The 22951-nt window shown below is 40.6% G+C and overlaps 1 protein-coding gene across 1 annotated transcript; it reads left to right on the top strand.

Annotated features, from left to right (window-relative positions):
- Positions 1-1468: 1468 nt before the first annotated feature.
- Positions 1469-22676, top strand: LOC146566034 (uncharacterized). Its single transcript, XM_085290186.1, has 5 exons — positions 1469-1484; positions 1737-1796; positions 2053-2370; positions 4339-4617; positions 22315-22676. Exons 1-5 carry the CDS (start codon positions 1469-1471, stop codon positions 22608-22610), a joined length of 969 nt encoding a protein of 322 aa, XP_085146312.1. The 3' UTR covers positions 22611-22676.
- The last annotated feature ends 275 nt before the right edge of the window (positions 22677-22951 follow it).

Raw genomic sequence — 22951 nt, 5'->3', positions numbered from 1 at the left:
ATACAAATACCAAACCTTAAAAAGAAGAAAACATACACCCTAACAATATCCCTTTAAATATCTGTGCCTCTGTGAATCTGCACATTGGGTCCATTTCCTGCCCGCCTGCACACAGACCAGGACAGAACGACATGACCACAACATGGACCCAGCAGACTCACGGTTTGCCTCGGAGGAGGAATAGGTTGCGCAGCTATGGGACTACTGCAGGAGCATAATCCATGCCGCAGACAATTGCAAGCAGCACATACAGGTGGTGCTCTTTGACAGCTTCCTGTCCTGCACTCCCTGTTTAGTGAGTTTTGTGAACATTGAAAAAGTGGCTCAGTCACCGGCCCAGTTTTCTGCACAGTCTGCAGTTCAGTTACCTGCTGTGATGCCTTCGGTTCAGTGTTATTGTTATTGTTGCTGAGTCACCAGCTCCTCTGACTCAGTCATCCATTTTGTTATCTGTTCAGTTATCTGCTCAGCCTGCAGTTTGGTCACCTACCCTGTCAGCAGCTCAGCTCAGCTCGTGGCACAGCCTGCAGCTCAACCGTTAGCCCACTCACTGGCTCAGCCTGTAGCCCACTCACCAGCTGCCATTAGCTCTGCCCGCAGCTCACTTATCTGTTCAGTCAAGGGTCTCCATACCTGCTGACCCTGTGTCTGCCTCTGCTGGAGGGTCCAAGGGGCCCGTCCAGCCTTCGTTTGTTCCCGCTGGGTGTTCTGGAGAACCGCATCAGCCTTCGTCTGTTCCTGCTGGGGGTTCTGGAGAACCGTGCCAGCCTTTGTCTAAATCTGCTGGATGGTCCGAGGGGCCCGTTCAGCCTTCTGCCTCCGCTGGAGGAGTCTTCCACGCAGCTGCCCTCAGGACCTGCTCAGGCCTCGATTGTAGGATTCTTTTTTTATTATATTTATGGCCCTTGGGAACCATCATTAGAAGGCATGGAATATCCTTCCACTGTTATGTCGACAACTGCCAGATTTATCTGCCTCTGAAGCAGAAAGATGCCTTCTGTATTAAATCGCTTCTGTCATGTCTAGAAGATATTGAAACTTGGATGTGCCCAAAACCTTTTAAAATGTAATTCAAGCAAAACAAAGGTGATCGTGTTTAGTCCAAGCAGACCTTGTGATTCTGCCTCTATTGATTTAGGAACCCAGCAGAGTATTTCAAACTTGTTGTTACTAACTTAGGTTTTAATTAACTGATTTTATTGTTTTAATTTAATTTCAATTATTAGTTTATTTTTAAAACGTAATTTAATGTATTGGTTTTATCTCATGTAAAGTGTATAGCACTTTGTTTTCAGCTGTGAGTTGTCTGAAAGTGCTATATAAATAAATTGCTAGCTTGCTAGCTAGACCAATTTGTACATCTGTGGGTGCAGTAGCTGCTTTCTTTAGAAGCAAAGAGGATGACCATAGGCCAACCTTCAGTCTATTAAAAATTCACAGTGCAGTCTCACGCTACCACATAGAACACATGCCCTCCTTAAATGGTGAGTGAAAGCTTTTAATTTGAATTTATGCAGGTTGATACTGATTAAAACAAGATAGAGCCTTTAAAGTTTTATTTCACAAAAGTATTAATAATCACACATGTATACTATTCTTTAGATATTATTTAACCTTTTTTTCATTTATATGGAAACAACTTTGTATGTAACCTTGTAAATGTTTGAATAAACTAGGGCGAGCACAACTTTAAATATAGTGTGACATGTTTCAAAATGTTGACGTCTGTGTTACAGAAACAATGATTATCATCTACATTAGCATTGCAGTTCTGGCAACAACAGCCCTGGCAAAAGGTACTCAGTTTAATAGTATGTTGTACTCAGCTTTCAATACAAAAATACTGATTGAATGACCTATAATTAAAAAATTATTTATTATAGTTAAAGATTTATATTTGAGGATTACGCATAGTACTTACAGTGCAGGTAGCAATTATACTGGATTAGCCTAATATTAAAATATATAATTTGTCAGTTTTATTTTATTTATATATTTGGTTTTCTTTCAATCTATATTTTACATAATATGCTTGTTTGTTTTTTCTTTTAGGTTCAGGTGAATGCATTTTCTCTGAATCTTCTGCAACTTGTTTTGGTGCTACAGGACAGCCGGTAATTTTTCATCTGTCATATAAACGTGGTACTTCGATTGTAACCACGAAGGATGACAAACACAGGATTTTGAAAATAAGCAATCAAGGGAAAGTTACATTAGATAAGGAATATGTAAATCAGTCAGACAGCATAGACACTGTAATACTCAAAGTAGGTGAAGCCTCGAAGAAACATTCTGGACATTACCAGTTGGAAGAACATGATCATGATGGAAAGTTACTGAAAAAAATTAATGTATATCTAAAAATACAAGGTAAGTTGTTTTTTGTTCGTTTGTTTGTTTGTTTTGTTTTAAACTCAAATTTTGTTGTTTTTGTTAAGATATACAAACTTTTACGTTTTATTAAAAGATTAATAAATGCAGACGTTGAAAACCTAATAAATGTTAAAAAGTCAATAAATGTTAGACATGTAATAGACAATATTTCAGACTTAACAATACATCTATCATAAGTTACATGAATTTTTGTTAATATCAGGAACTGCAGCAACGTGCTTGTGTATGCTAGTGGACTGTAAATTGGAAAGTTAACACTGAATAACAATTTAGAACCAGAACACCAGTGATGGAGTAGCTCACAGTCCATCACAATTCATGTTATTATCTGTAAAATGACAAATCTGATCTTGACATAGAGCACAATTTGGTGTCAACTTAGGTGATTTTTTATTTTATTTTATTTTTTTTGCAAATTTCACTTAAAGGCTGATTAGGTAATCACTATGTGGCGATCGTGGTTCAGGGGGTTGGGAAGCTCATCTTGTAATCGGAAGGTTCCCGGTTCGATCCCCAGCTCTGTCTGTCTGTCCTGGTCCTTGTGTCCTTGGGCAAGACACTTCACCTACCGCCTACTGGTGTTGGCCAGAGGGGCCGATGGCGAAATATGGCAGCCTCGCTTCTGTCAGTCTGCCCCAGGGCAGCTGTGGCTACAACTGTACCACTGAGTGAATGTGAGAGTGAATGAATAGTGGAATTGTAATGTAAAGCGCTTTGAGGGTCTCGAAAAGCGCTATATAAATGCAATCCATTATGTGCAAGTTTGATTCAATTCTCACCAATATTGTAGAAGGATGATGGGCACCTAGCCGTACCATAAGCTCATTGAGTGTTAGGCTTGATGGGCTAATAATTGATTTTAATTTTTAACCTTCAAATCTGCAAATGCAAGTATACTTTTAGTATGTTTGCTTTCCAGATTTTAAAATTATGCACATATGCGGTGTACAGTTAAACAGATATTTAAGGGAAAAGCTAAAAACTGAATTGAAGTTTGAGAATTGTCAGTTACACTGAATATCATCAACATCATAATGCGGATACCTCCTCGGCGCCAGCTGTGGGCTCAAGGCTGGAGCCGAACGAAAACTCCCTGATAAAGACTGTGTGTTTACGGTTCTTCCCATTCCATGCAAGGCCACCTGGGTTGGCTGGCAGACTGTTTACTTAGCCTGATAGGGCAGAGGACACCGTCTCAGCTGAACTAAGGATACGCACTCACTCATCCCCCCTCCCTCTCCAAACGCCTTCGATGCTTGTCCCCTCCTGGAGACCACGGCGGGTCTGGGCCCACGATGGAATAATAGTGCAGGGCAGGATGACTGCTGTGCTTCCTTCAGATTACTCCTCACCCCCTACCCAACCCTATGGCTTGTCACGTGCTCCATAATGTTGTGTTGTGCTCGCCGTGCAGAGGAGTTTTTTTGTTTCCTGTTCTCATGCTGTCCTGCCATAGGAGCCCAGCATGAGTAGAGATCTCTTTTTCCTCTTCTACTTTCCCATTGTTGTGTACTTTTTCAGTGTTTTTCTGTAACGCTGCCGATCTCCGACCTGTATTCCCATGTGATGTCTATGTTGTGTGTGTAAGTCGGGGGGGGGGGGGGGGGGGGGGTTCTATTCCACTGCGGGGCAACCTGCATGAGGCCAATAAAGCCTTGATTCATTCATTCATATGGGAAAAAACTAAATGCAAACACGGAAGGTTCATGTTTGAAATCTTATTTTTCTTTCAGTAATTTAATTGACACGAACTTTGAATTACTTCCTGATAAGGAAAACATGTACAAGCATAAACACTAATGGTATTTTATCTCAGTCAAGAAAATTAAAACAGGTTTATTTTTTAGTCAAGCTAACAAAATGTGTTTTCTCATTGCTCTGAAATTTGTCACGTCTATGTTTCTTTTCTTTTTTTTTCTTTGTCCTTTTCATTGTCTCTTCTAGCTCGAGTGTCAAAGCCAGGACTGTCTCAGAAATGCTTGTCATCAGAACAGATGGAGGTCAGCTGCTTCTCTGAAGGAGATGGAGTACAATTTATTTTGACTTTGGATGGTCAGATACTTTCACAAAGCAACAATCACAACCAGTCTCTAAACATCAGTACATCCCAGTTTTCATATCTTACTGTCAACTTACATGGGAAGCTGAATGGAAACCTTAGTTGCCAAGTTTGGAATAATATTAGCAGAAATGAAACAGTTATTCACCTGGCAGCCTGCAAAGGTAGAGTATTTAAAAACTATTGTTTAACAGTTCAATAACATTATCTGATACAGTACTGTAAACCTATTCAAATGGTGGCCCGCGGGCCACATGTTCCCAGAAGTAACCTGCGAGTGGCCCTGCCTGTGGTCATGGCAGAAACGCAGAGAAAACGCAATACATAAATTAATTAATTAATTTAAAAAAAGAAAAAAATGAAATTGTGCAAATATCGTTTTTCAATAGGAAATTGTTCGGCTTATTACCGAAACACAGCTGGAGAAATAATGTTAGAGAAGATTTCAGCTTTTTTGAGGAAAGTGGTCTGCATATGAAGCGTGTCTGTATGCATGTGACGGATGGGGCTCCATCCATGGCGGGTAAAGTGAGTGGTTTGGCAGCGCGGTGGTTGGCTGTTGCACCTCAGTTGAGAACCTTACACTTCATTGTGCATCAGACGGTGTTGTGCGCAAAACTAAGTACAGAGCTCAAAACGACAATGGACAGCGTCATGACTACAATTAATTTTATTCGCTCCACATCAAGCCTCCAGCACCGCTTATTCCGCATGCTGCTCTCAGAAAAGTCTGCTGAGCACCATGACCTGCTATTGCATAGTGTCAGGTGGCTGTCCAAAGGCAGGACACTGGAGCATTTCTGTGATCTCAAAGAGGAGATCACATTTTCCTCTGCAACAGCAGGCAAAAAAACCTCCAGAAACAGCAGATGTGACCATTGTCCTTTAAAATGTGTCTGGGTGAGCAAATTATTTATTTCGTTTTGAAAAGGAATTATGAAAACGTTCATTATTTTAAATGTGCTAAAAAGTTTAGTTATAGCTACCTTTTTTAAAATGGACCATTTGGTGTGCATTTGTGAGAAGTCACCAGATTTACAGGGAAAAAAGAATATATCATGATCTGCTGCTTGCTGGCTGCAAAAACATACCTGGCCCAGATAAATTCCTCAGTTTGAAAATCTGGCCCAACTAACTTTTTAATTGAATAGCCGTGCAGTACTGTATATCATTACATATTTTACTTTAAAGGAATTTAAGTATATATGTGATAAAATTGTCATTGTGCTGGGTCTGTAACCCAGCGTTTATGTTTTTGGGCTTTTTGACTTTGTGTTCTTATGATGGTAGTAATTGTTTCTTAGTCTTTTTCTGTTATTGTTTAATTTCCTCATTTAATCACTATAATTTCTGGTTCTTAGTCACTTGTTCTTTTAGTAAATTCCCTTTCACGCCCAGTTGCCTGGTCTTGCCTTTGTATCTCCTGTGTTACTGATTTTTGCTTCTCTGTGTTTTCTATCATGTATAGTTCTGTCTCCATGTTTATTCATCTGTTTCCAAGTCGTGTCCCTCGGTCATTCTCTTCCCGATATTAAGTCAGTGTACGTGTCAGTGTGTGCTTCCTGTTGGATTCTGACAGTCTCTGTTTGTGTGTAAATCGCATTCAGTTTTCCTTTTCAGTCTCGCTTTTCTGTATTAGTTCCAGCTGTGTTCCCTAGTGTTTCCCATGGCATCATCATCAGGTGTGTATTTAGGCCCACTGTCTTCCTCTGCTCATTGTTGCATTGTCCTGGTTCCTGTGTGTTTCCCTGAGGTACTTCGTTATTCCTGGTTAGCTCCCAGTTCCAAGTTCTTAGTTTCCTGTTTCGGTTTCGTTTTCTTGTATTTAGTGTTCCTGAGTTTTTGGTGTTACAGCAAAAAAGCCGCCCCCTTTAGTTCATCCTTAAGTATTTGATTCCTACAATTGGTGTCCCAACCTCTGCCTGCCACGCAGACGGTTATGACAAAAACAGTTTCAGCCTCAGTGTCTTCAAATTGCGGTATTGGATGTCACTTATGAATTCTTGTGGGTACAAGTTATTATACATGCCCTAGGATCTTACTGTATGTTCAACATCAGGTGGATGGAACCATGGAACAAAATATAAATAAATATCTGAGAAGCATTTTGGTATCTTTCATTTTGTCAAGATATTCAATATTGTCTAACATTTGCTTTTCAATTTCAGATTCTGTTACAACCTTGACAGTGATAGCAACTGTCATCACGCTCTTTATCGTTGTGGCTTTGAGTTCGGCTGTAAAACAGTTTTGTAAAAAAACAAGACCAACAACTGTTGATGAGGGTAAGTTAAATAGTTAAACATTACTTGGGAAAAAAGATTTTTAAAACAATATACCTTCCTCTAAAACGCAATACACTGTTTTGTTTAATTTTCCCCCTCAGATGATGTCGACAGTGACATAATCTACAGAGATGTTAAAGTGACAAATGATAACAAATTAAACATAATTAACTCAAGAGAATCAGCTGGGATAGGTTACAGCACTAATGTTGTCTATGAAGTGGATCAGCCATGAAGAAGATGGATTGATGAATTTTTTTGCTTGTATTCCAAAAATGTTTGTTATTGATTATTTGTTATTATGTTTTTCACTGTCGAGTTATCCTAATTACTCAATGATTCAGCAATCAAAAGGACTAACATGAATGACAAGCAAAACTATTTTGTTATTGCTGTGAGTAACATGTTAACAGAGGACAAACTGAAAGCCCCTGATCATTTTTAAACACAAGATGGAGACCTATCTCTATCACTATTTTTGTTGAATAGATTTTTTTGTAACTGGGTTCCGGAGGCAGTTTATTATTTTCGCGAGGATAGGGAGATTAATCAATTACGCTGCATTTTTGACGTCTGCAGTCGGGTGCTCTCATGTTCGCTCTGTTTACGTAGCTCTGTTAGCTCTGTAATTTAGACCAGCGGTTCCCCAACCCCCGGGGCCATGGACCGGTACTGGTCTGTGAGTTGTTTGGTACCGGGCCGCGAGTGTTGAGGTTCGGGTGTGAAATTTATGGTTTTCAGGGTTTTTATTCGTTTTTATTGTTAATATTTATTGTTTTTATCATTACATCAGTTTCCCTGTGTCTTTTCCTGTGTGTTATGAATAAATTTTTTTTTTTTTTGGTACCGGTACTGGTTTTACTTTGTTGTATTTATCCGCGACAGCTTAAAGGCCGGTCCGTAAAAATATTGTCTGACATAAACCGGTCCGTGGCGCAAAAAAGATTGGGGACCGGATTTAGACAATAGGCTGTTGACAGACTAACGTTAAAGTTCGGTTCAAAAGGATAAAACAATGCTTGTGTAGTTGTGTCGAATTGTATGCAAGTGTGGGAGTTATACGGTACATATAGGTTGCTCTGTCTTTTGCAGACAGCAAGATATAGGCTATAGGCTAGTTAACCTTAGCAGAGCTTCCCGTTGTCCATTAAATCATTAGCTTAGCTGAAACTCCCCACATGGATTTGGCCAACCAAATGGAAAAGAGTGCTCCTGCTGCAACCTCTTGGTCCTCCCCCAGCCAAAACAACTTGATCAAGTTCTGTGTGAAAGCATTTTACACTCAGCGCTGCAGATGAAACCAAACTGATATGTAACGTGTGCAAAAGTCAGATCAGCAGAGGCAGAGATATCAAACATCTGTCAACATCTGTTATGCATAATCATATGCACTTAAAGCATTTTATTCCTGGTACTGTCTGCCAATAGCAGCTGGTTAGACTACACGCCTTTGGAACAGAGGATTGCAAGTTCGATTCCTGCCTGGGGCGTCTGTATCCAGTAAGGGTCCTAAGGCTAGACCCCCTATGCTAAGCAAGCCTACCGCAGACATGAGCGAGACAGATAAATATGAAGGCATGCCGGCTCGGACGTCGCCCGGATCAACAAGGTCCGCGTCAGGTGTTGAGGAACCAGGGCACCCTGACGAAAAGTGGGCTACTGGAACAAGAAGGCATCGGTGGGCAAGGGACGAAAACAGGGCGTTGTTGGAATGCTACTACGCAAGTAACCCCGGCGGAAGGGGCTACATGAATAGGATGAGGGACCTATGGATTCTTCGATACCCAACATCCACAATGACGGCGAAACAACTAGTAGCTCAGTGTTCCAACATTCGAAAGAAGGGACTGCTCTCACAGCTAGAGATTGACGAGGTACAACACAAATGCTACGGCAAGGAGGAGTCAGGATGCCAGGTCAGGGGGGAAATATCATCACCCCCACCCGAGATTGGGTACATAGCCCCAAGTGCGATAGGAGAAGGATCGTTGAGTGCGAGAGGAACTGACCTGAAAAATAGGATCATGGCCAAGCTTGAAACCTGGATCCCCCGTAGCCGGTTACCAAGATTACATGAAGTACCCTCAGAAGGTCTGCTAGATGATGTTAATGCAGCACTACGGGCAATACCTACAACCACGATTACCGACACTAACAAGCTGATCTACAATACGGCAGCAGTGATCAGTGAGATGCTTGGCTACAAGTTGAACAGCCACAAGGGGCAGTACCCTCCATGGAGAAGGAGGCTAGAGGGCAAGATCAAAGTAGCACGGAGGGAGGTTAGCCAACTAACGGAGTTGCAGAAAGGTGCGACAAAGAAGGTGCATAAGAAATACAGCAAGCTGTCCATACCTTGGAAACTGCCAAGCAAAGACTCACAGCCTTAGCCAGCCGCTTGAGGAGGTACACCAGAGAGATAGAAGGCAGGAGAATAAACCAGCTGTTCTCCACAGAACCAGCAAAGGTGTACTCTCAGTGGCAAGGGAACAATAAGAGAACAGCACCACCAAGGCTGGAGACGGAGCAATACTGGAAGAGCATATGGGAGAAGGATGCAACCCATAACGGCAATGCTCAGTGGCTAGAGGATCTGAGGGCAGACCACAGCGACCTCCCTGAACAGGGTCCAGTAACCATCACAGTGGCAGATATCCAAGAAAGGGTCTCCAGTATGAAGAGTTGGACAGCACCAGGGCCCGACATGGTTCACGCCTACTGGCTGAAGAAGCTGACTGCACTCCACGAGCGTCTGGCAGCACAAATGAACCAGCTGCTAGTTAACGAGAGACACCCGGAATGGCTAACTGAAGGCCGGACGGTCCTGATCCCCAAGGACCCCAAGAAGGGACCGGTCCCCTCCAACTACCGACCAATAACCTGCCTCAGTACTACATGGAAGCTCCTGTCAGGCATCATATCGGCTAAGATGAACAGGCACATGGGTCTATACATGAGCGGGACACAGAAAGGAATTGGCAAGAATACCAGAGGTGCAAAACACCAGCTACTGGTAGACAGAACAATCAGCCGAGCCTGCAAGACCAGACTGACCAACCTGTGCACTGCCTGGATTGATTACAAGAAGGCCTATGACTCAATGCCCCACAGCTGGATACTGGAATGCCTAGAATTGTACAAGATCAACGGGACCCTAAGAGCCTTCATCAGGAACTCAATGGGGATGTGGCGTACAACACTAGAGGCCAACTCCAAGCCCATAGCACAAGTCACCATCAAGTGCGGGATCTACCAAGGAGATGCTCTGTCCCCACTGCTGTTCTGCATAGGCCTGAACCCCCTCAGTGAGATCATTAACAAGACTGGCTACGGATACCGACTACGGAACGGAGCAGTTGTCAGCCACCTCCTGTACATGGATGACATCAAGCTGTATGCCAAGAGTGAACGAGACATCGATTCACTGATCCACACTACCAGGCTATACAGCAATGTCATTGGAATGTCGTTCGGACTGGAGAAGTGTAGTCGGATGGTAACAAAGAGAGGGAAGGTAGTCAGAACTGAGGGGATTGAACTACCAGAAGGCAACATTGCAGACATAAAGGACAGTTACAAGTACTTGGGGATCCCGCAGGCGAATGGGAACCATGAAGAGGCCGCTAGAAAAGCTGCAACCACCAAGTACCTGCAGAGGGTCAGGCAAGTCCTGAGGAGTCAGCTGAATGGTAAGAACAAGATCCGGGCCATCAACACGTACGCCCTGCCCGTGATCAGGTACCCTGCTGGGGTAATAGGCTGGCCAAAGGGGAGATAGAAGCCACTGACATAAAGACAAGAAAGCTCCTTACCATGCATGGAGGGTTTCACCCCAAGTCCAGCACCCTGAGGCTGTATGCTAAGCGGAAGGAAGGGGGCCGGGGACTGGTGAGTGTCAGCACCACAGTCCAGGATGAGACAACGAACATCCAAGAATACATTGGGAAGATGGCCCCAACTGACCGAGTGCTCAGTGAATACCTCAGGCAGCAGAAACCCAAGAAAGAGGAGGGAGACGAGGAACCATCATGGAAGGACAGGCCCCTGCACGGTATGTACCACCGGCAGATAGAGGAGGTGGCTGATATCCAGAAATCCTACCAGTGGCTGGACAAAGCTGGACTGAAAGACAGCACAGAGGCACTAATCATGGCAGCACAAGAACAAGCTCTGAGCACAAGATCCATAGAGGCTGGGGTCTATCACACCAGGCAAGACCCCAGGTGCAGGCTGTGTAAAGATGCCCCAGAGACAATCCAGCACATAACAGCAGGGTGCAAGATGCTAGCAGGCAAGGCATACATGGAACGCCATAACCAAGTGGCCGGCATAGTGTACAGGAACATCTGTGCCGAGTATAACCTGGAAGTCCCGAGGTCAAAATGGGAGATGCCCCCAAGGGTGGTGGAGAATGACCGAGCTAAGATCCTGTGGGACTTCCAGATACAGACGGACAAAATGGTGGTGGCTAACCAACCGGACATAGTGGTGGTAGACAAACAGAAGAAGACGGCCGTAGTGATCGATGTAGCGGTTCCGAATGACAGCAATATCAGGAAGAAGGAACACGAGAAGCTGGAGAAATACCAAGGGCTCAGAGAAGAGCTCGAGAGGATGTGGAGGGTGAAGGTAACGGTGGTCCCCGTGGTAATCGGAGCACTAGGTGCGGTGACTCCCAAGCTAGGCGAGTGGCTCCAGCAGATCCCGGGAACAACATCGGAGATCTCTGTCCAGAAGAGCGCAGTCCTGGGAACAGCTAAGATACTGCGCAGGACCCTCAAGCTCCCAGGCCTCTGGTAGAGGACCCGAGCTTGAAGGATAAACCGCCCGCATGGGCGTGCTGGGTGTTTTTTTTTATGTATATATATATATATATATATATATATATATATAAATATATATATATATGTATGGACAGATATATATATATATATCTGTCCATATATATATATGGACAGAAGAAAAAAAATGCTTCTGTCCATCACATAAGGAAGTAATATTCAAAAGTAATATTCAAAAGTTAACTCTACATTTTTTTTTAATTAGTCTAATTTCGTGTACTGTAACCACATCTCTTTCTCTTTCATTAGATTACTGTCTCACTGTTTTATTGTATCTTTGTAGATAAAAATAAACACCCTAGTCGTTACTTGTCTGAAGCAGAGACTGTTAGAATGGAAAAAGGTGTGATCTAAACACACTAGCGCATGTTTGATTCTTATGTCTTATTTGAAACTTCCTGTTAGCGTCTTAACAAAGTTTGGTATACCATACAAGACATGGAAAAAAAAGTGCTTCAATCGTATGTCCACCACAATTCTGAGAAGCACAGTTCAATAACAGGAAATGAGCTCTTACTGCACCCTACATATCTCATGTTCTGTTACTATAATTTCATGATTTTGCTATCACCAATAAATGTATCACAGTGCATTAACGTATGCTTTAAAAATATAATTCACAGTTAATGAGATGACTGTCAGTGTAAAGGTCTGTAAACACCCGATAAGTATATGGTTTCATTTAATTTAGGAATTTCTCACCATGGACATACTGCAGGTGCTACTCGCACACGTTATATAACCAAGGGCCTGAGGGATGAGCCTCACCACCAACATGTGTTTAACTACTGTCAGTGGGATCATAACTGGCAAGAAAATGTCAGGAATGGGAAATAAAGTGGTTATTGGAAGGTCTAAATGTCTTAACCACCTGATCACATGCAATAAGGTGATTCTACATCAGGGATGTCAAACTACAGTCCTCAAGGGCTGGTTTACTGAAACCTTTAAATGTGTCCGTGCTGCAACACACCTGAATAAAATTAGTAGGCCATTAGCTAGACTCAATAGAACTTGACTGCATGTTGAGGTGGCAATTCAGCCAGTTGCTCCATGTTACAGCAGCTCATGAGTGAATGAACATGGTGCAATAAAAGTACTTTTATAAGTAAATAAAAAAAAATACTGACTTTATTTAAATTTACTTGAGTAGGGTTAGGAGCTGCATCAAAACTCAATAATAATGATACAAAAATCAAAATGATAGCATTTTTTTCTGTAAAAGATAATTTAATTTTGTTTCAATTCTCATACAAAGCAAAGATCACAACCAATCATCAAGCAACTGGACAGTGGAGAAATCCAGTGTTTCAAATGTTCCCATAAACATAAGCTAACTTCAAATTTTATGTACTAATTTTGGCACCTGGCTGCAGAGGTAACGTTTTTACAAGATTTTGTTTACTAGATTAATAATGTTTTCTGACATATAACTGCATGTTTTATTTCAGGGAATATACATATATAGTAAACTAAATTAGTTTTCAGTTATACATACAGCACTGTTTTCGGTCCTATATGTAAGTGTTCAAAAATATAGTGTAACACTACATATGTATTGAAACTTTTTGGGGGAATAATTCAATCAAACTGAGGGTACTGTAACTACATTTGTTTTTCTTCCATTTTATCAGTGTATCTCTGTGTTGTATTTTATCTTTGTAGATAAAAATAATCAACCTAGTGAGACAGTGAGAATGGAACAACTTGTGGTGTAAATACACTCTATTGTTCATTTGGTTTTCATATCTAATGTGAAACTTCCTGTTAGCTTCATCGAACAAGCTTTGATAATTCACACTATGTTGCTGAGTGTCCTATGCAGGGCATGAAAAAGAAATCAATACCATGAAAAGACGTCTGACTGCATGGCAGAGGGCAGATACTTCATTGTAATATTTTGAGATTCTATTATTTATACTGCTACTTTGGTCTGAATAATAAATACATGATTGTACCATTAATGTAGGTTTTAAAAATACAGTCCACACTTGATGACATTAAAAAAACAGATTGCCTTTAATTAATGAAAGTCTTTTTCAAGCTTTTTTTTAATTTATAATAAATGTAATTATTATTATTATTATTATTATTATTATTATCATCATCATCATCATCATCATCATCATTATTATTATTATTATTATTATTATTATTGACTGTCCCATTTGGCACTGTAGAAATCAGACTTATTGTCTGAATTACTGTTGTTTTAAAAGCCTGTAAAATAAAACTTTAAATAGCACTATAACTTCATGTTTATATTTAGTAATCCCTCACCATACAGGTTCTATATGTAAAAAAAAAGACAAAATTTTTATATGACCGCTGTACACCACTGGTGATCTTAACCCTTGCTTGCTGTGTCAGGTACTATCTTACTCTAGAGCTGAATTGTCCAGCGCTGGGTGTCAGGGCTCCTGGGTCGTTGACCCAATGTTTTCAGTTTGTTCACGTTCTCTGTTTATGTTCCTTCTCTAACCCCAACCGGTTGCAGCAGATGGCCGCCCCTCCCTGAGCCTGGTTCTGCCGGAGGTTTCTTCCTGTTAAAAGGGAGTTTTTCTTTCCCACTGTCCCAAAGTGCTTGCTCACCGGGGGTCATATGATTGTTAGGTTTTTCTCTGTATCTATGAAGCGCCTTGAGGCGACTTTTGTTGTGATTTGGTGCTATATAAATAAAATTGAATTGAATTGAATTGTTCCACATGTTCATGTTTCCAGTTTTATTGTGTTTGTCACCTGTCTCCATGCCTTATGTTCCGTTCTATTTCCTGTGTGTCTTTTTTTTTTTTTTTGCCTGTCCCGTTTGGCTCTTTTGCCATCAGAATTGTTGTCTAAAGGCAAAGAAAGATGCCCAACGGATTTACTTTACCAAATTGACCATCCCAGCCTTGCCGTAATGGTCCATTTGATTCACCTTTTATTGTTTATTTTATTTTCACTTACTGAATATGGGACAGACTTGACTGGGGGAAAGAAGGGGAGAAAGAAAGAGGGAAAGAGAAACAGCTGAGAAGAGGGACGGGGGAGAAGGGCAAAAAACAAAAACCAACAGAATGGGCAGAAAAAAAAAGAAGAAAAAAAGAAAAAAAATGCATATATCAATCACCTGGATCACCTGCTGAGAAAGAAAAAAGAAAACAAGCAGAAGAGAACAAGAGTAATAGAATAAACAACATCACAATGATATATGGGAATATAACAGTAAATACTAAATATTAAACATTATTGTGCAGCACATAAGATCAACAGAACACAGTGTGCTTTGAGGTAGGAGCCAAAAAGGGTGTAGTTTGTGGGTGTGATCACCCGTGTGTACACCTGTGAGCATGGATGCGCTTGTTTTTTGTTTTTTAAAAGGTTCCTTCATGTAATGATCTGCTAGAGGGTGTGGGGGGGCCACAGCCCCGTCCTCCAGGGCATGAAGCAGGTATGGAGGAGATCAAAACTCCAGACATCCAGAGGCCCCCAGAACACAAGAGACCAAGGAAGACCAACAGAGGGGCAGCCGCGCCACTGTCCCAGAAAGAGCTGAGGAGAGTCCCAGATGAGGGCTCACTCAGCAGCCGAGGAGCAGAAGCCAGGGGGAGTTGCAGTGACGCGCCCGTGAGCTCCGCCAGCAGCCAGCCGTGCCTGAGTGACCGAGCCCCAGGCCGAGAGGCCGGGGGCACCCCACCTCCGAAGTGGCCCGAGCAAGCCCCAGGCTCCAGGCCCCGATAAGCGGCCGCCAAGGAGTGAGCCGGTGTGTACCTGGACGCCCATCCCAAAGAACCACCAAAGAACCGATGTCTGAGGGAGTCCGCCACTGGCAGGGGAAGTGGTGGTAGGGGGAGATAGGCCTCCATACCTTGGAGGGCCTAAGATGTCCCCAGAGAGGTGGCGCCTGACACCCAACCTGGCATATAGACACAGAAATACAGGCACACACATATACAAACATCCATTCCCCCCCTCATGCTCTCATATGCACTTACTCCACACTCAACCAACGTGGAAACAGACATAAAGAGACGCTGTACACACGATCACACTCCCCAAGCGTACTCTAAGCCCCGGGTCTAGGTACCCTTGCCCCTGGAGGGGGGGAACTGCACCCAGACCCAGGTGGTGTTACCCTTTTCCCTGCGGTGGGGGGAGGCAGACCGCCCCGACTCCGCAGCAGCAGGGAGGCCCCACACTCCAGACCGCAGTCGGACGGCCAACTCCTCCTCCTAGCCCCCCCGCTCCAGCAGGTCGCAGAGAATGGGGGTGAGAGAAGACTCCAAACCTCCCTCCACCCGCTCATTGTAGTGTTGATGCATGTGTGTTCTAAGGTGCATTTAAAACCCAGGAGGGCATGGAGCTACCTTCCAGAGAGCAGCAGGTAAGCGCATGGTCCCTCCTGCTGGCCCTCAATGTCTACGTGTATTTAACATTGAGAGGTGGGCAACGACGCCAGGGGTGGGGTGTACACCCTGATGGTACTTTGGATTCCGTGTATCGTGCCCACCCCCAAGATCCTATATGTATGTGTAATGAGAGTGTGAGTAATGTGAATGTCTGTTTCCTGTGTGTCTTTAGTTAGATTCAGTTCAGCTGTGTTCTTACCTGTGTCTAATCATCATTGTTATTCATTGTATTTAAGCCCTCAGTTTCCCTCAGTTCCTTGTCTTGTCATCGCCTAATCCGCGTTTGTGTTTTTCAGTTCAGTTAGCCAGCAATTTAGTGTTTCAGTCAGCATTAGTCTATCTTTTAAATTCTGGTCACCCTGCCTGTCCACATCCTACACCAGCCTGCGAGTCCTGCATTTGTACATTCTGTGGTATTCATATTTGTAATCCTGTATTTTTTCTATATAAGGATTTCGATTGTTTGTTTTTATTGTGGTTTATGTATATTGTTCATTCACACCAGCAACTCAGCTTGCCCAGGGCGCCAAGGGAAAGACAATCCTGCACACAGGAACAAGCGGTTAATCCAGCGAGAAAAAACAAACTTACTACCGAGGTTACTCAATAGTCCAGCGATGACATGTTTCCAGCCACTGCCTTAAGTAGTGGACACTGGTGAAGAGATGAGCCACAGGTGCGTGATGATTCACAGGTGCAAGGGCCAGGGGCGGGAGCCCGCGATGAGCTCCACCCAGGCGACACACGGTGAGCGCGAAGGAGAAGGAGAGGGAAAGGAAAACAAGAAACATATGTAGCCAACCTGGGTCAGCTGGGCAGACACGGGGACCATGACAACTTAGATACTGACTTGGCCATTGAAATGATCTCATCTCTGTACCACGCAAAAATCTTTGCCCATGTAGACGTCAGTTTACGTCCTTCTGCTTCTACTACAAGAAAAATTGTTTTTCATTACATCTATTGTTTTGTGATGAGTGATTGTTCTGGAATAATCTAACCTTTATGTAACCTGTAGAAGCAACTGTAAAAATACTTGGTATGTGTTAAGGTTCAAAATTGAGGAGGGAGAGTACAAACCACCCTTGGTCCAGAAGCTCTTGGTCAAACAATGATTTTAATGACTACACACGTGTGGGAAGACAACTCTGTACGCAGACAGCAATTAGTCTTCAACTTAATCAAAGCATAAACAGATATTTTATAGCATCAGGGTTTGATTTACTGACGCCCCTTCATGCGTCACAGATACATTTTATACATAGATCAGATCAACACCACAATGACTTTTAACCCAGAAGATCATCTTCTATTTTCATGGCTGGTACTTTCCGTTCTTGTCTTAAAGTGAATTGTTCCTCTTTCTTGCCGAGACAACAAGGACGGTTCCTCTTTTACCGAGACATGACTAATCTCTCCTCTAAATAAATCTAACTCATGTGTGTGTGTGTGTTGACCTCACATGCTCTTTGTGTCACCTCTTCACCTACTAACTGTCTGTGTCTCGTCCTCAAATGCTCTTTCTCAATTCACCTGTTGCACTTCTGACCTTTCACCAGACCAGAGGCTCACTGAGACTATATGTATGTCTTCTACTAAATAAATGTTTTAACCAAGAACCTCTACTTAAAACCTTAATATAAAATGACCTGATATATAAGTGTTTTGTAAGCATGTATTGCAATTCCTTCTATGTTCTAGTTTTCCCTCAGCATGTATCACCTGAACAGTCACGTCAGTGAAGCTTAAGACCTTTAAAGAACCTGAACATCAACTCAAATAAGCACAGATATGCATTGTGTACACAATAGTTATAACTGCATCTGAAATACAAAATTAACATCATCATAAACATCTTAAGGCCATCTTAAAGCTGTCTGTTACATTGTTAAAGCCTCGTCTTAGCCTGCTGCTCAAAATAACTTCCTGCTTCTGCAAACTCTCTGCAAGCCTGTTTCCTGTCAGCCTGTGACTTTTAGCCTTTCTGAAAGACACACACTGTTCAACCCCTGAATGCAATATAAACTCCAGATTATATTATTAATGCAATGGTAATAATGATGATTATTTAACAATAGCAGTAAAATAATTTCCCTGCTCCACATATGACAGATACATTTGACTTGCAAGTAATACAGTGATCAGCACATGGAGGGTGTGACAAGAAGCAATACAATGCTAACTACTTAATCTACAAGATATTGTAAAAATATATGTACAGGCTATTATTGTAGCATTCTTGTTTAAAACATGAATGCAGAGCTGTATACTTGTACCTCAGTCGATGTCTGTATATTCAGAACCATGTAGGAGGGAGCTCTAATTTCAAATATGTAAATGTGTAGAGAAATCTGTAAATATGAGTTTTACTACACCCGTGCTCTCTACCATGCTGTAGAGAGCAAGTAGTATTTAACACAGAACATACCACCAGGTCGCAGCAGTACCGGTGATTTAACCCACCAGCTGCTTAGATGGTGGTGGTGGTGGTGGTGGGGTTGTCGATGCAGTTTATAACAGAGGACAGGAGTCACAGGCCTGGGATCATTTGCTAAGGTAAATGATCTGGTTCCTACATTAAATTGTGCTTTTCTCCTCAAACACTGTCCACTCAAAGTGCTTTTATACATATTTATATTGGAGAATGTTTCTCTGACAAACCTGCTACATAACAAATGACAAATTTGTCCATTTTTTACATTTTGTTTCTCCCTAGTTTATTTCTGACCTTCTTTCCTGTACAGTTTCACTGATTTGATGAAGGTCCCACTGGGATTTTCACATATTTTGAGAGCTTACTTCATGTGTGTGTGTGTGTTTTTTTCCTTTTTGTCTAATGGCAGAGTGCCATGAGAGGAACTGTGGTACTGGATGAGGAAGTCAGAAGTATGTGATGGTGGTGCAGGAGATGTAAGAGAACAGCAAAACAGTGATAAGGTGTGCAGTAGGAGTGACAGATGAGTCCAAGGTCTATGTGGACTTTGGTGTTCAGGGTGCATGAGGGTCGATGAGTTTAAATACCTGGAGTCAACCAAAGCACTGGACAGTACACGAGTGGTGAAGAGACTGTAGGCAGGCTGGAGTGGGTGGAGACGAGTATCAAGCATGATTTATGTCAGGGTAAAAATACAAGTTGGTAGTGAGATAGTTCATTGGTGGCACTGACAAAAAGACTGGCTAATGGTAGCAAAGCTAAAGAATTTTCATTGGGAGTGAACAAGATGAACAAGATTAGAATATATAAAACAAATTACACAAGGTGTGAGTTTGAGATGCATTGGAGGAGGGATGCTGGATACACTGGACAACGGATTTTGAATATGGAGCTGCCAGGTAGGGATACTGTAAGGACAGGGATGAATAATAATTCCTGTTATATTCTTGATAAACAAATCCGTTTTCTGATAAAAAATCATTAAAATCATTTATTCACCTTTACATCAAACTTGTGAACTAGAATTAGTGTTATCATTCCATGCAAGCCTTTTGAGTGACTAAATAATGCAGTAATCAGCACTTGCCACATGATGGCGCCAATGCTTTTCACAAGTAATTAGAAGCAATAAAATACAGACCATATGGTCTGTACGATATTATGGGCAATAAATGTATGCACAATTGCAATATCTGCACTTATAAGTTAAAAGCTGTATATGCGTAACTCAGTCCATGTGTAAGTAATTAGATTTGTCACACTCTGAACAATGCTCAATGTTCTCATGTGTATGAGTCTGCAAATACATATCTCAAATCTGTTTATATAAAGAATTTAGTACATTTGTAAGAATTAATGAAATTCACCATCAGTGTTTAAAGGTATATGGGGTGTTTAGATAAATATGCCCCTAGCAAGAAAAACATCTTTTCCGGCAAAGTTGTTGTTTATTTTAACAAGAAACCGAGGTTCTCAAGTGATCAATCAAGATATTAAGGAATTTAATTCTTATTATTTCTGTCTTTGTTTAATTTTTTATTTTTAGTTTGTATCAGTAATTATCCATATTTTGATGCATTGACCTGTAAATAACTATTTTTTAAGGAGAAATGTTTGTAAAATAAAGTTGCTGAATATAGCTGTATCTCAATTGCTTTTTACACAAATTTGTGAATGTAAATTTTAAATGTGTTTCATTTTCAGTTTTCTCTCTTTAGTTACGTTTCAGTACATGCAAACGTTGCCTCGTTTAAAGAGAAAAAAAGTGTAAAGTAAGTGTAATTCTTCCCAAATCTTTTTGTTAACAATTAAATAATAATAATGAGAACATAAACTTATTGTGCCTTTTAACTTGTTACATTGCATACTTGCCAGATGTAAGATGAACTAACCAAAATAGTTTACAGAACGTAAAGTAGAAGAACAGAGCTCTTAGTAAGAATAGAGTTCTTAGTAAACTGGGTTTGAATATAACTGCTTCCGTTCTTATCATAAGAGAAGGCAAACAGCAAGGAAGACCATAAAACCAACCCTCTGCCAGTGAAAAATCAGTCACTGAGTCTTACACAGCAGCGAACAATACGTGACCAACTTTTAAATGTGGTGAGTGACAGCCTGGAATTTGAATCTATGTAAGCTGATAATTAATTTAGCATTTTGGATCAATAATCCATATATGCTATTTCACTTTGATTGCCCATATCTTTTTTAATTTATTATGAATATTATGATTATTACTATTGTGTTATTTTTTATCAAATGCATTTTTTTTAACTTAGCCTCACAATTACTTGAGTAAGATTAGCTAAACATAACCTTTTAACCTTATATATATTTTCTTCTAGCATTAAAAGTAATACGTTATTATAATCAAATTTTTTACTGCTGTGTTATAGAAACAATGATTTCCTTCTACATGAGTATTGCAGTTCTGGCAACAACGGCTTTGGCAAAAGGTATTTACTGTAAAGTAAGATATTTTACCTGGGTTTCAATAAAGACACACTGAATGAGAGAGTAACGCAGAAGGCAATCATTCGCACATTCAAAAAAATTGACTTAAAACAAAAGATAGAAATCATCTTGGACCAACTTTAATGTTAAATTTACATGAATTTTTTTTTAATATAAGAAATTAAGGATGTATCTCACCCCGTGGTACTTCAGATAGGCTCCTCCTCCCCCCCCTCCCCCGCTACCCTGAATTATACATGCCATAGAAAACGGATGTGAAAGGCAATAAATTAATATAATAAATAATGTTTTCCAGTCGGTGTAAATGTTTTAAAAATGTGTTCTTTTTTGTTGTTTTAGATTCAATTGTGTGCCATTTTTCAGAATCTCCTGGAAGTCATCATTGTTTCGGAGCTGCAGGACAGCTGCTAATTTTTCATCTGCCATTTAAACCTAACGCTTCACTTTTAATCATGAAGGATGACAAACACTGGATTTTATCAAAAAAATATCAGGGGAAAATAAAATTAAATGAGGAATATGCGGATCAGTCACAAAGCATAAGCAATGAAATGCTTAAGTTAGGTAAAGCTATGAAGAAACACTCAGGATATTACGTGTTGGAGGAATTCGATCATCATGGAATATTACTGAAAAATGTGAAAGTGTATTTGAAAGTACAAGGTAAGTTTATTATCATTATTATTATTTATTTGTTTATTTATCAAAATCAAGATTTTGTTCAATCTCAGGTTTTTTAGGTTATGTTATTAACAAAACACTGAATGCACAAATTGTAAAAAAAAACAAAACAAAAAAAGGTGAAAAAGTATTGGTGGCGAATGACTTAAGATAAACAAATGTCAGAAATGAAACTTAATGATGTCTACGCTTTAATTTGTATCAACAACTACAGCAGCGTACTTGCAGTTACTACTGAAGAATAATTTGAAAAATAACTAATTTTTAGGTTAAAACTACTGATTACCACTTTAACCTTTCAAATGATTTGCAATATTTATTTTGTTGTTTCAGAAGATATTGAAACATCCATGTACAATGTACTGTGAATTAATATTTAAACAGAAAAGTGGAAAATTGAATAAAAATTCAAAAATAAGATACACTGACCAAACAGGATTCATGATTACATTATAATTTTCATCTTAGACTTTCAACTAGTATGACAAAACAAATTAATAGTTTTACATTTTAACAGGATTTAATAATAATGTAATTAGCTATGAGACAACTTAAATTATTAAATAATTCTCATTGTTTTTCTGATTAACAAAAAAGAATAGTTCCTCTGGAACATGTTTTCTTTCTTTCTTACTTACTTTCTTACTTACTTTCTTACTTACTTTCTTACTTACTTACTTACTTTCTTACTTACTTACTTACTTTCTTACTTTCTTACTTTCTTACTTACTTACTTACTTACTTACGAATCTTTCAGCTCCAGTGTCAAAGCCAACACTGTCTCAAACATGCTGGGCACCAGAACAGATGAATGTCAGCTGCTTCTCTGAGGGAGATGTACAATTAATTTTGACTCTGGACAATCACTTTCTGATACAAAGCAAAGACCAATCAATGAGCAACTGGACAGCTGAGAAATCCATTGTTTCAAAGGTTACCATCAACTTGCATGGGATGCTGACAGGAAACCTTATGTGTCGAGTTTGGAACAATGTCAGCAGAGATGAAACAACTATTCACCTGGTAGCCTGCAAAGGTAGTACATTTGGTTAACAGATTAATAAAAATTTTTGACATATCACTACACACTTTCTTTTCAAGGAATTTAAACAGGTTAAATTAAAGCAGCGGTCCCCAACCTTTTTTGCGCCACGGACCGGTTTATGCCCGACAATATTTTTATGGACCGGCCTTTAAGGTGTCGCGGATAAATACAACAAAATAAAACTAGTACCGGTACCGAAAAAAAGAAGATTTATTCATAACACACGTGAAAAGACCCAGAAAAACCGAGTTAACGATAAAAACAATAACAAAATAATGCTGAAAACCGATAAAAACCCTGAAAACCATACATTTCACACCTGAGCCTCAACTCTTGCGGCCCGGTACCA

The sequence above is a fragment of the Mchenga conophoros genome, linkage group LG10, assembly GCF_057382185.1.
Source record: "Mchenga conophoros isolate Kocher_MC1m ecotype Shallow Benthic linkage group LG10, M_conophoros_male_GT1.1, whole genome shotgun sequence".
In the NCBI taxonomy this organism is placed as follows: domain Eukaryota; kingdom Metazoa; phylum Chordata; class Actinopteri; order Cichliformes; family Cichlidae; genus Mchenga; species Mchenga conophoros.
This window is presented reverse-complemented; position numbering and strand designations above follow the sequence as displayed.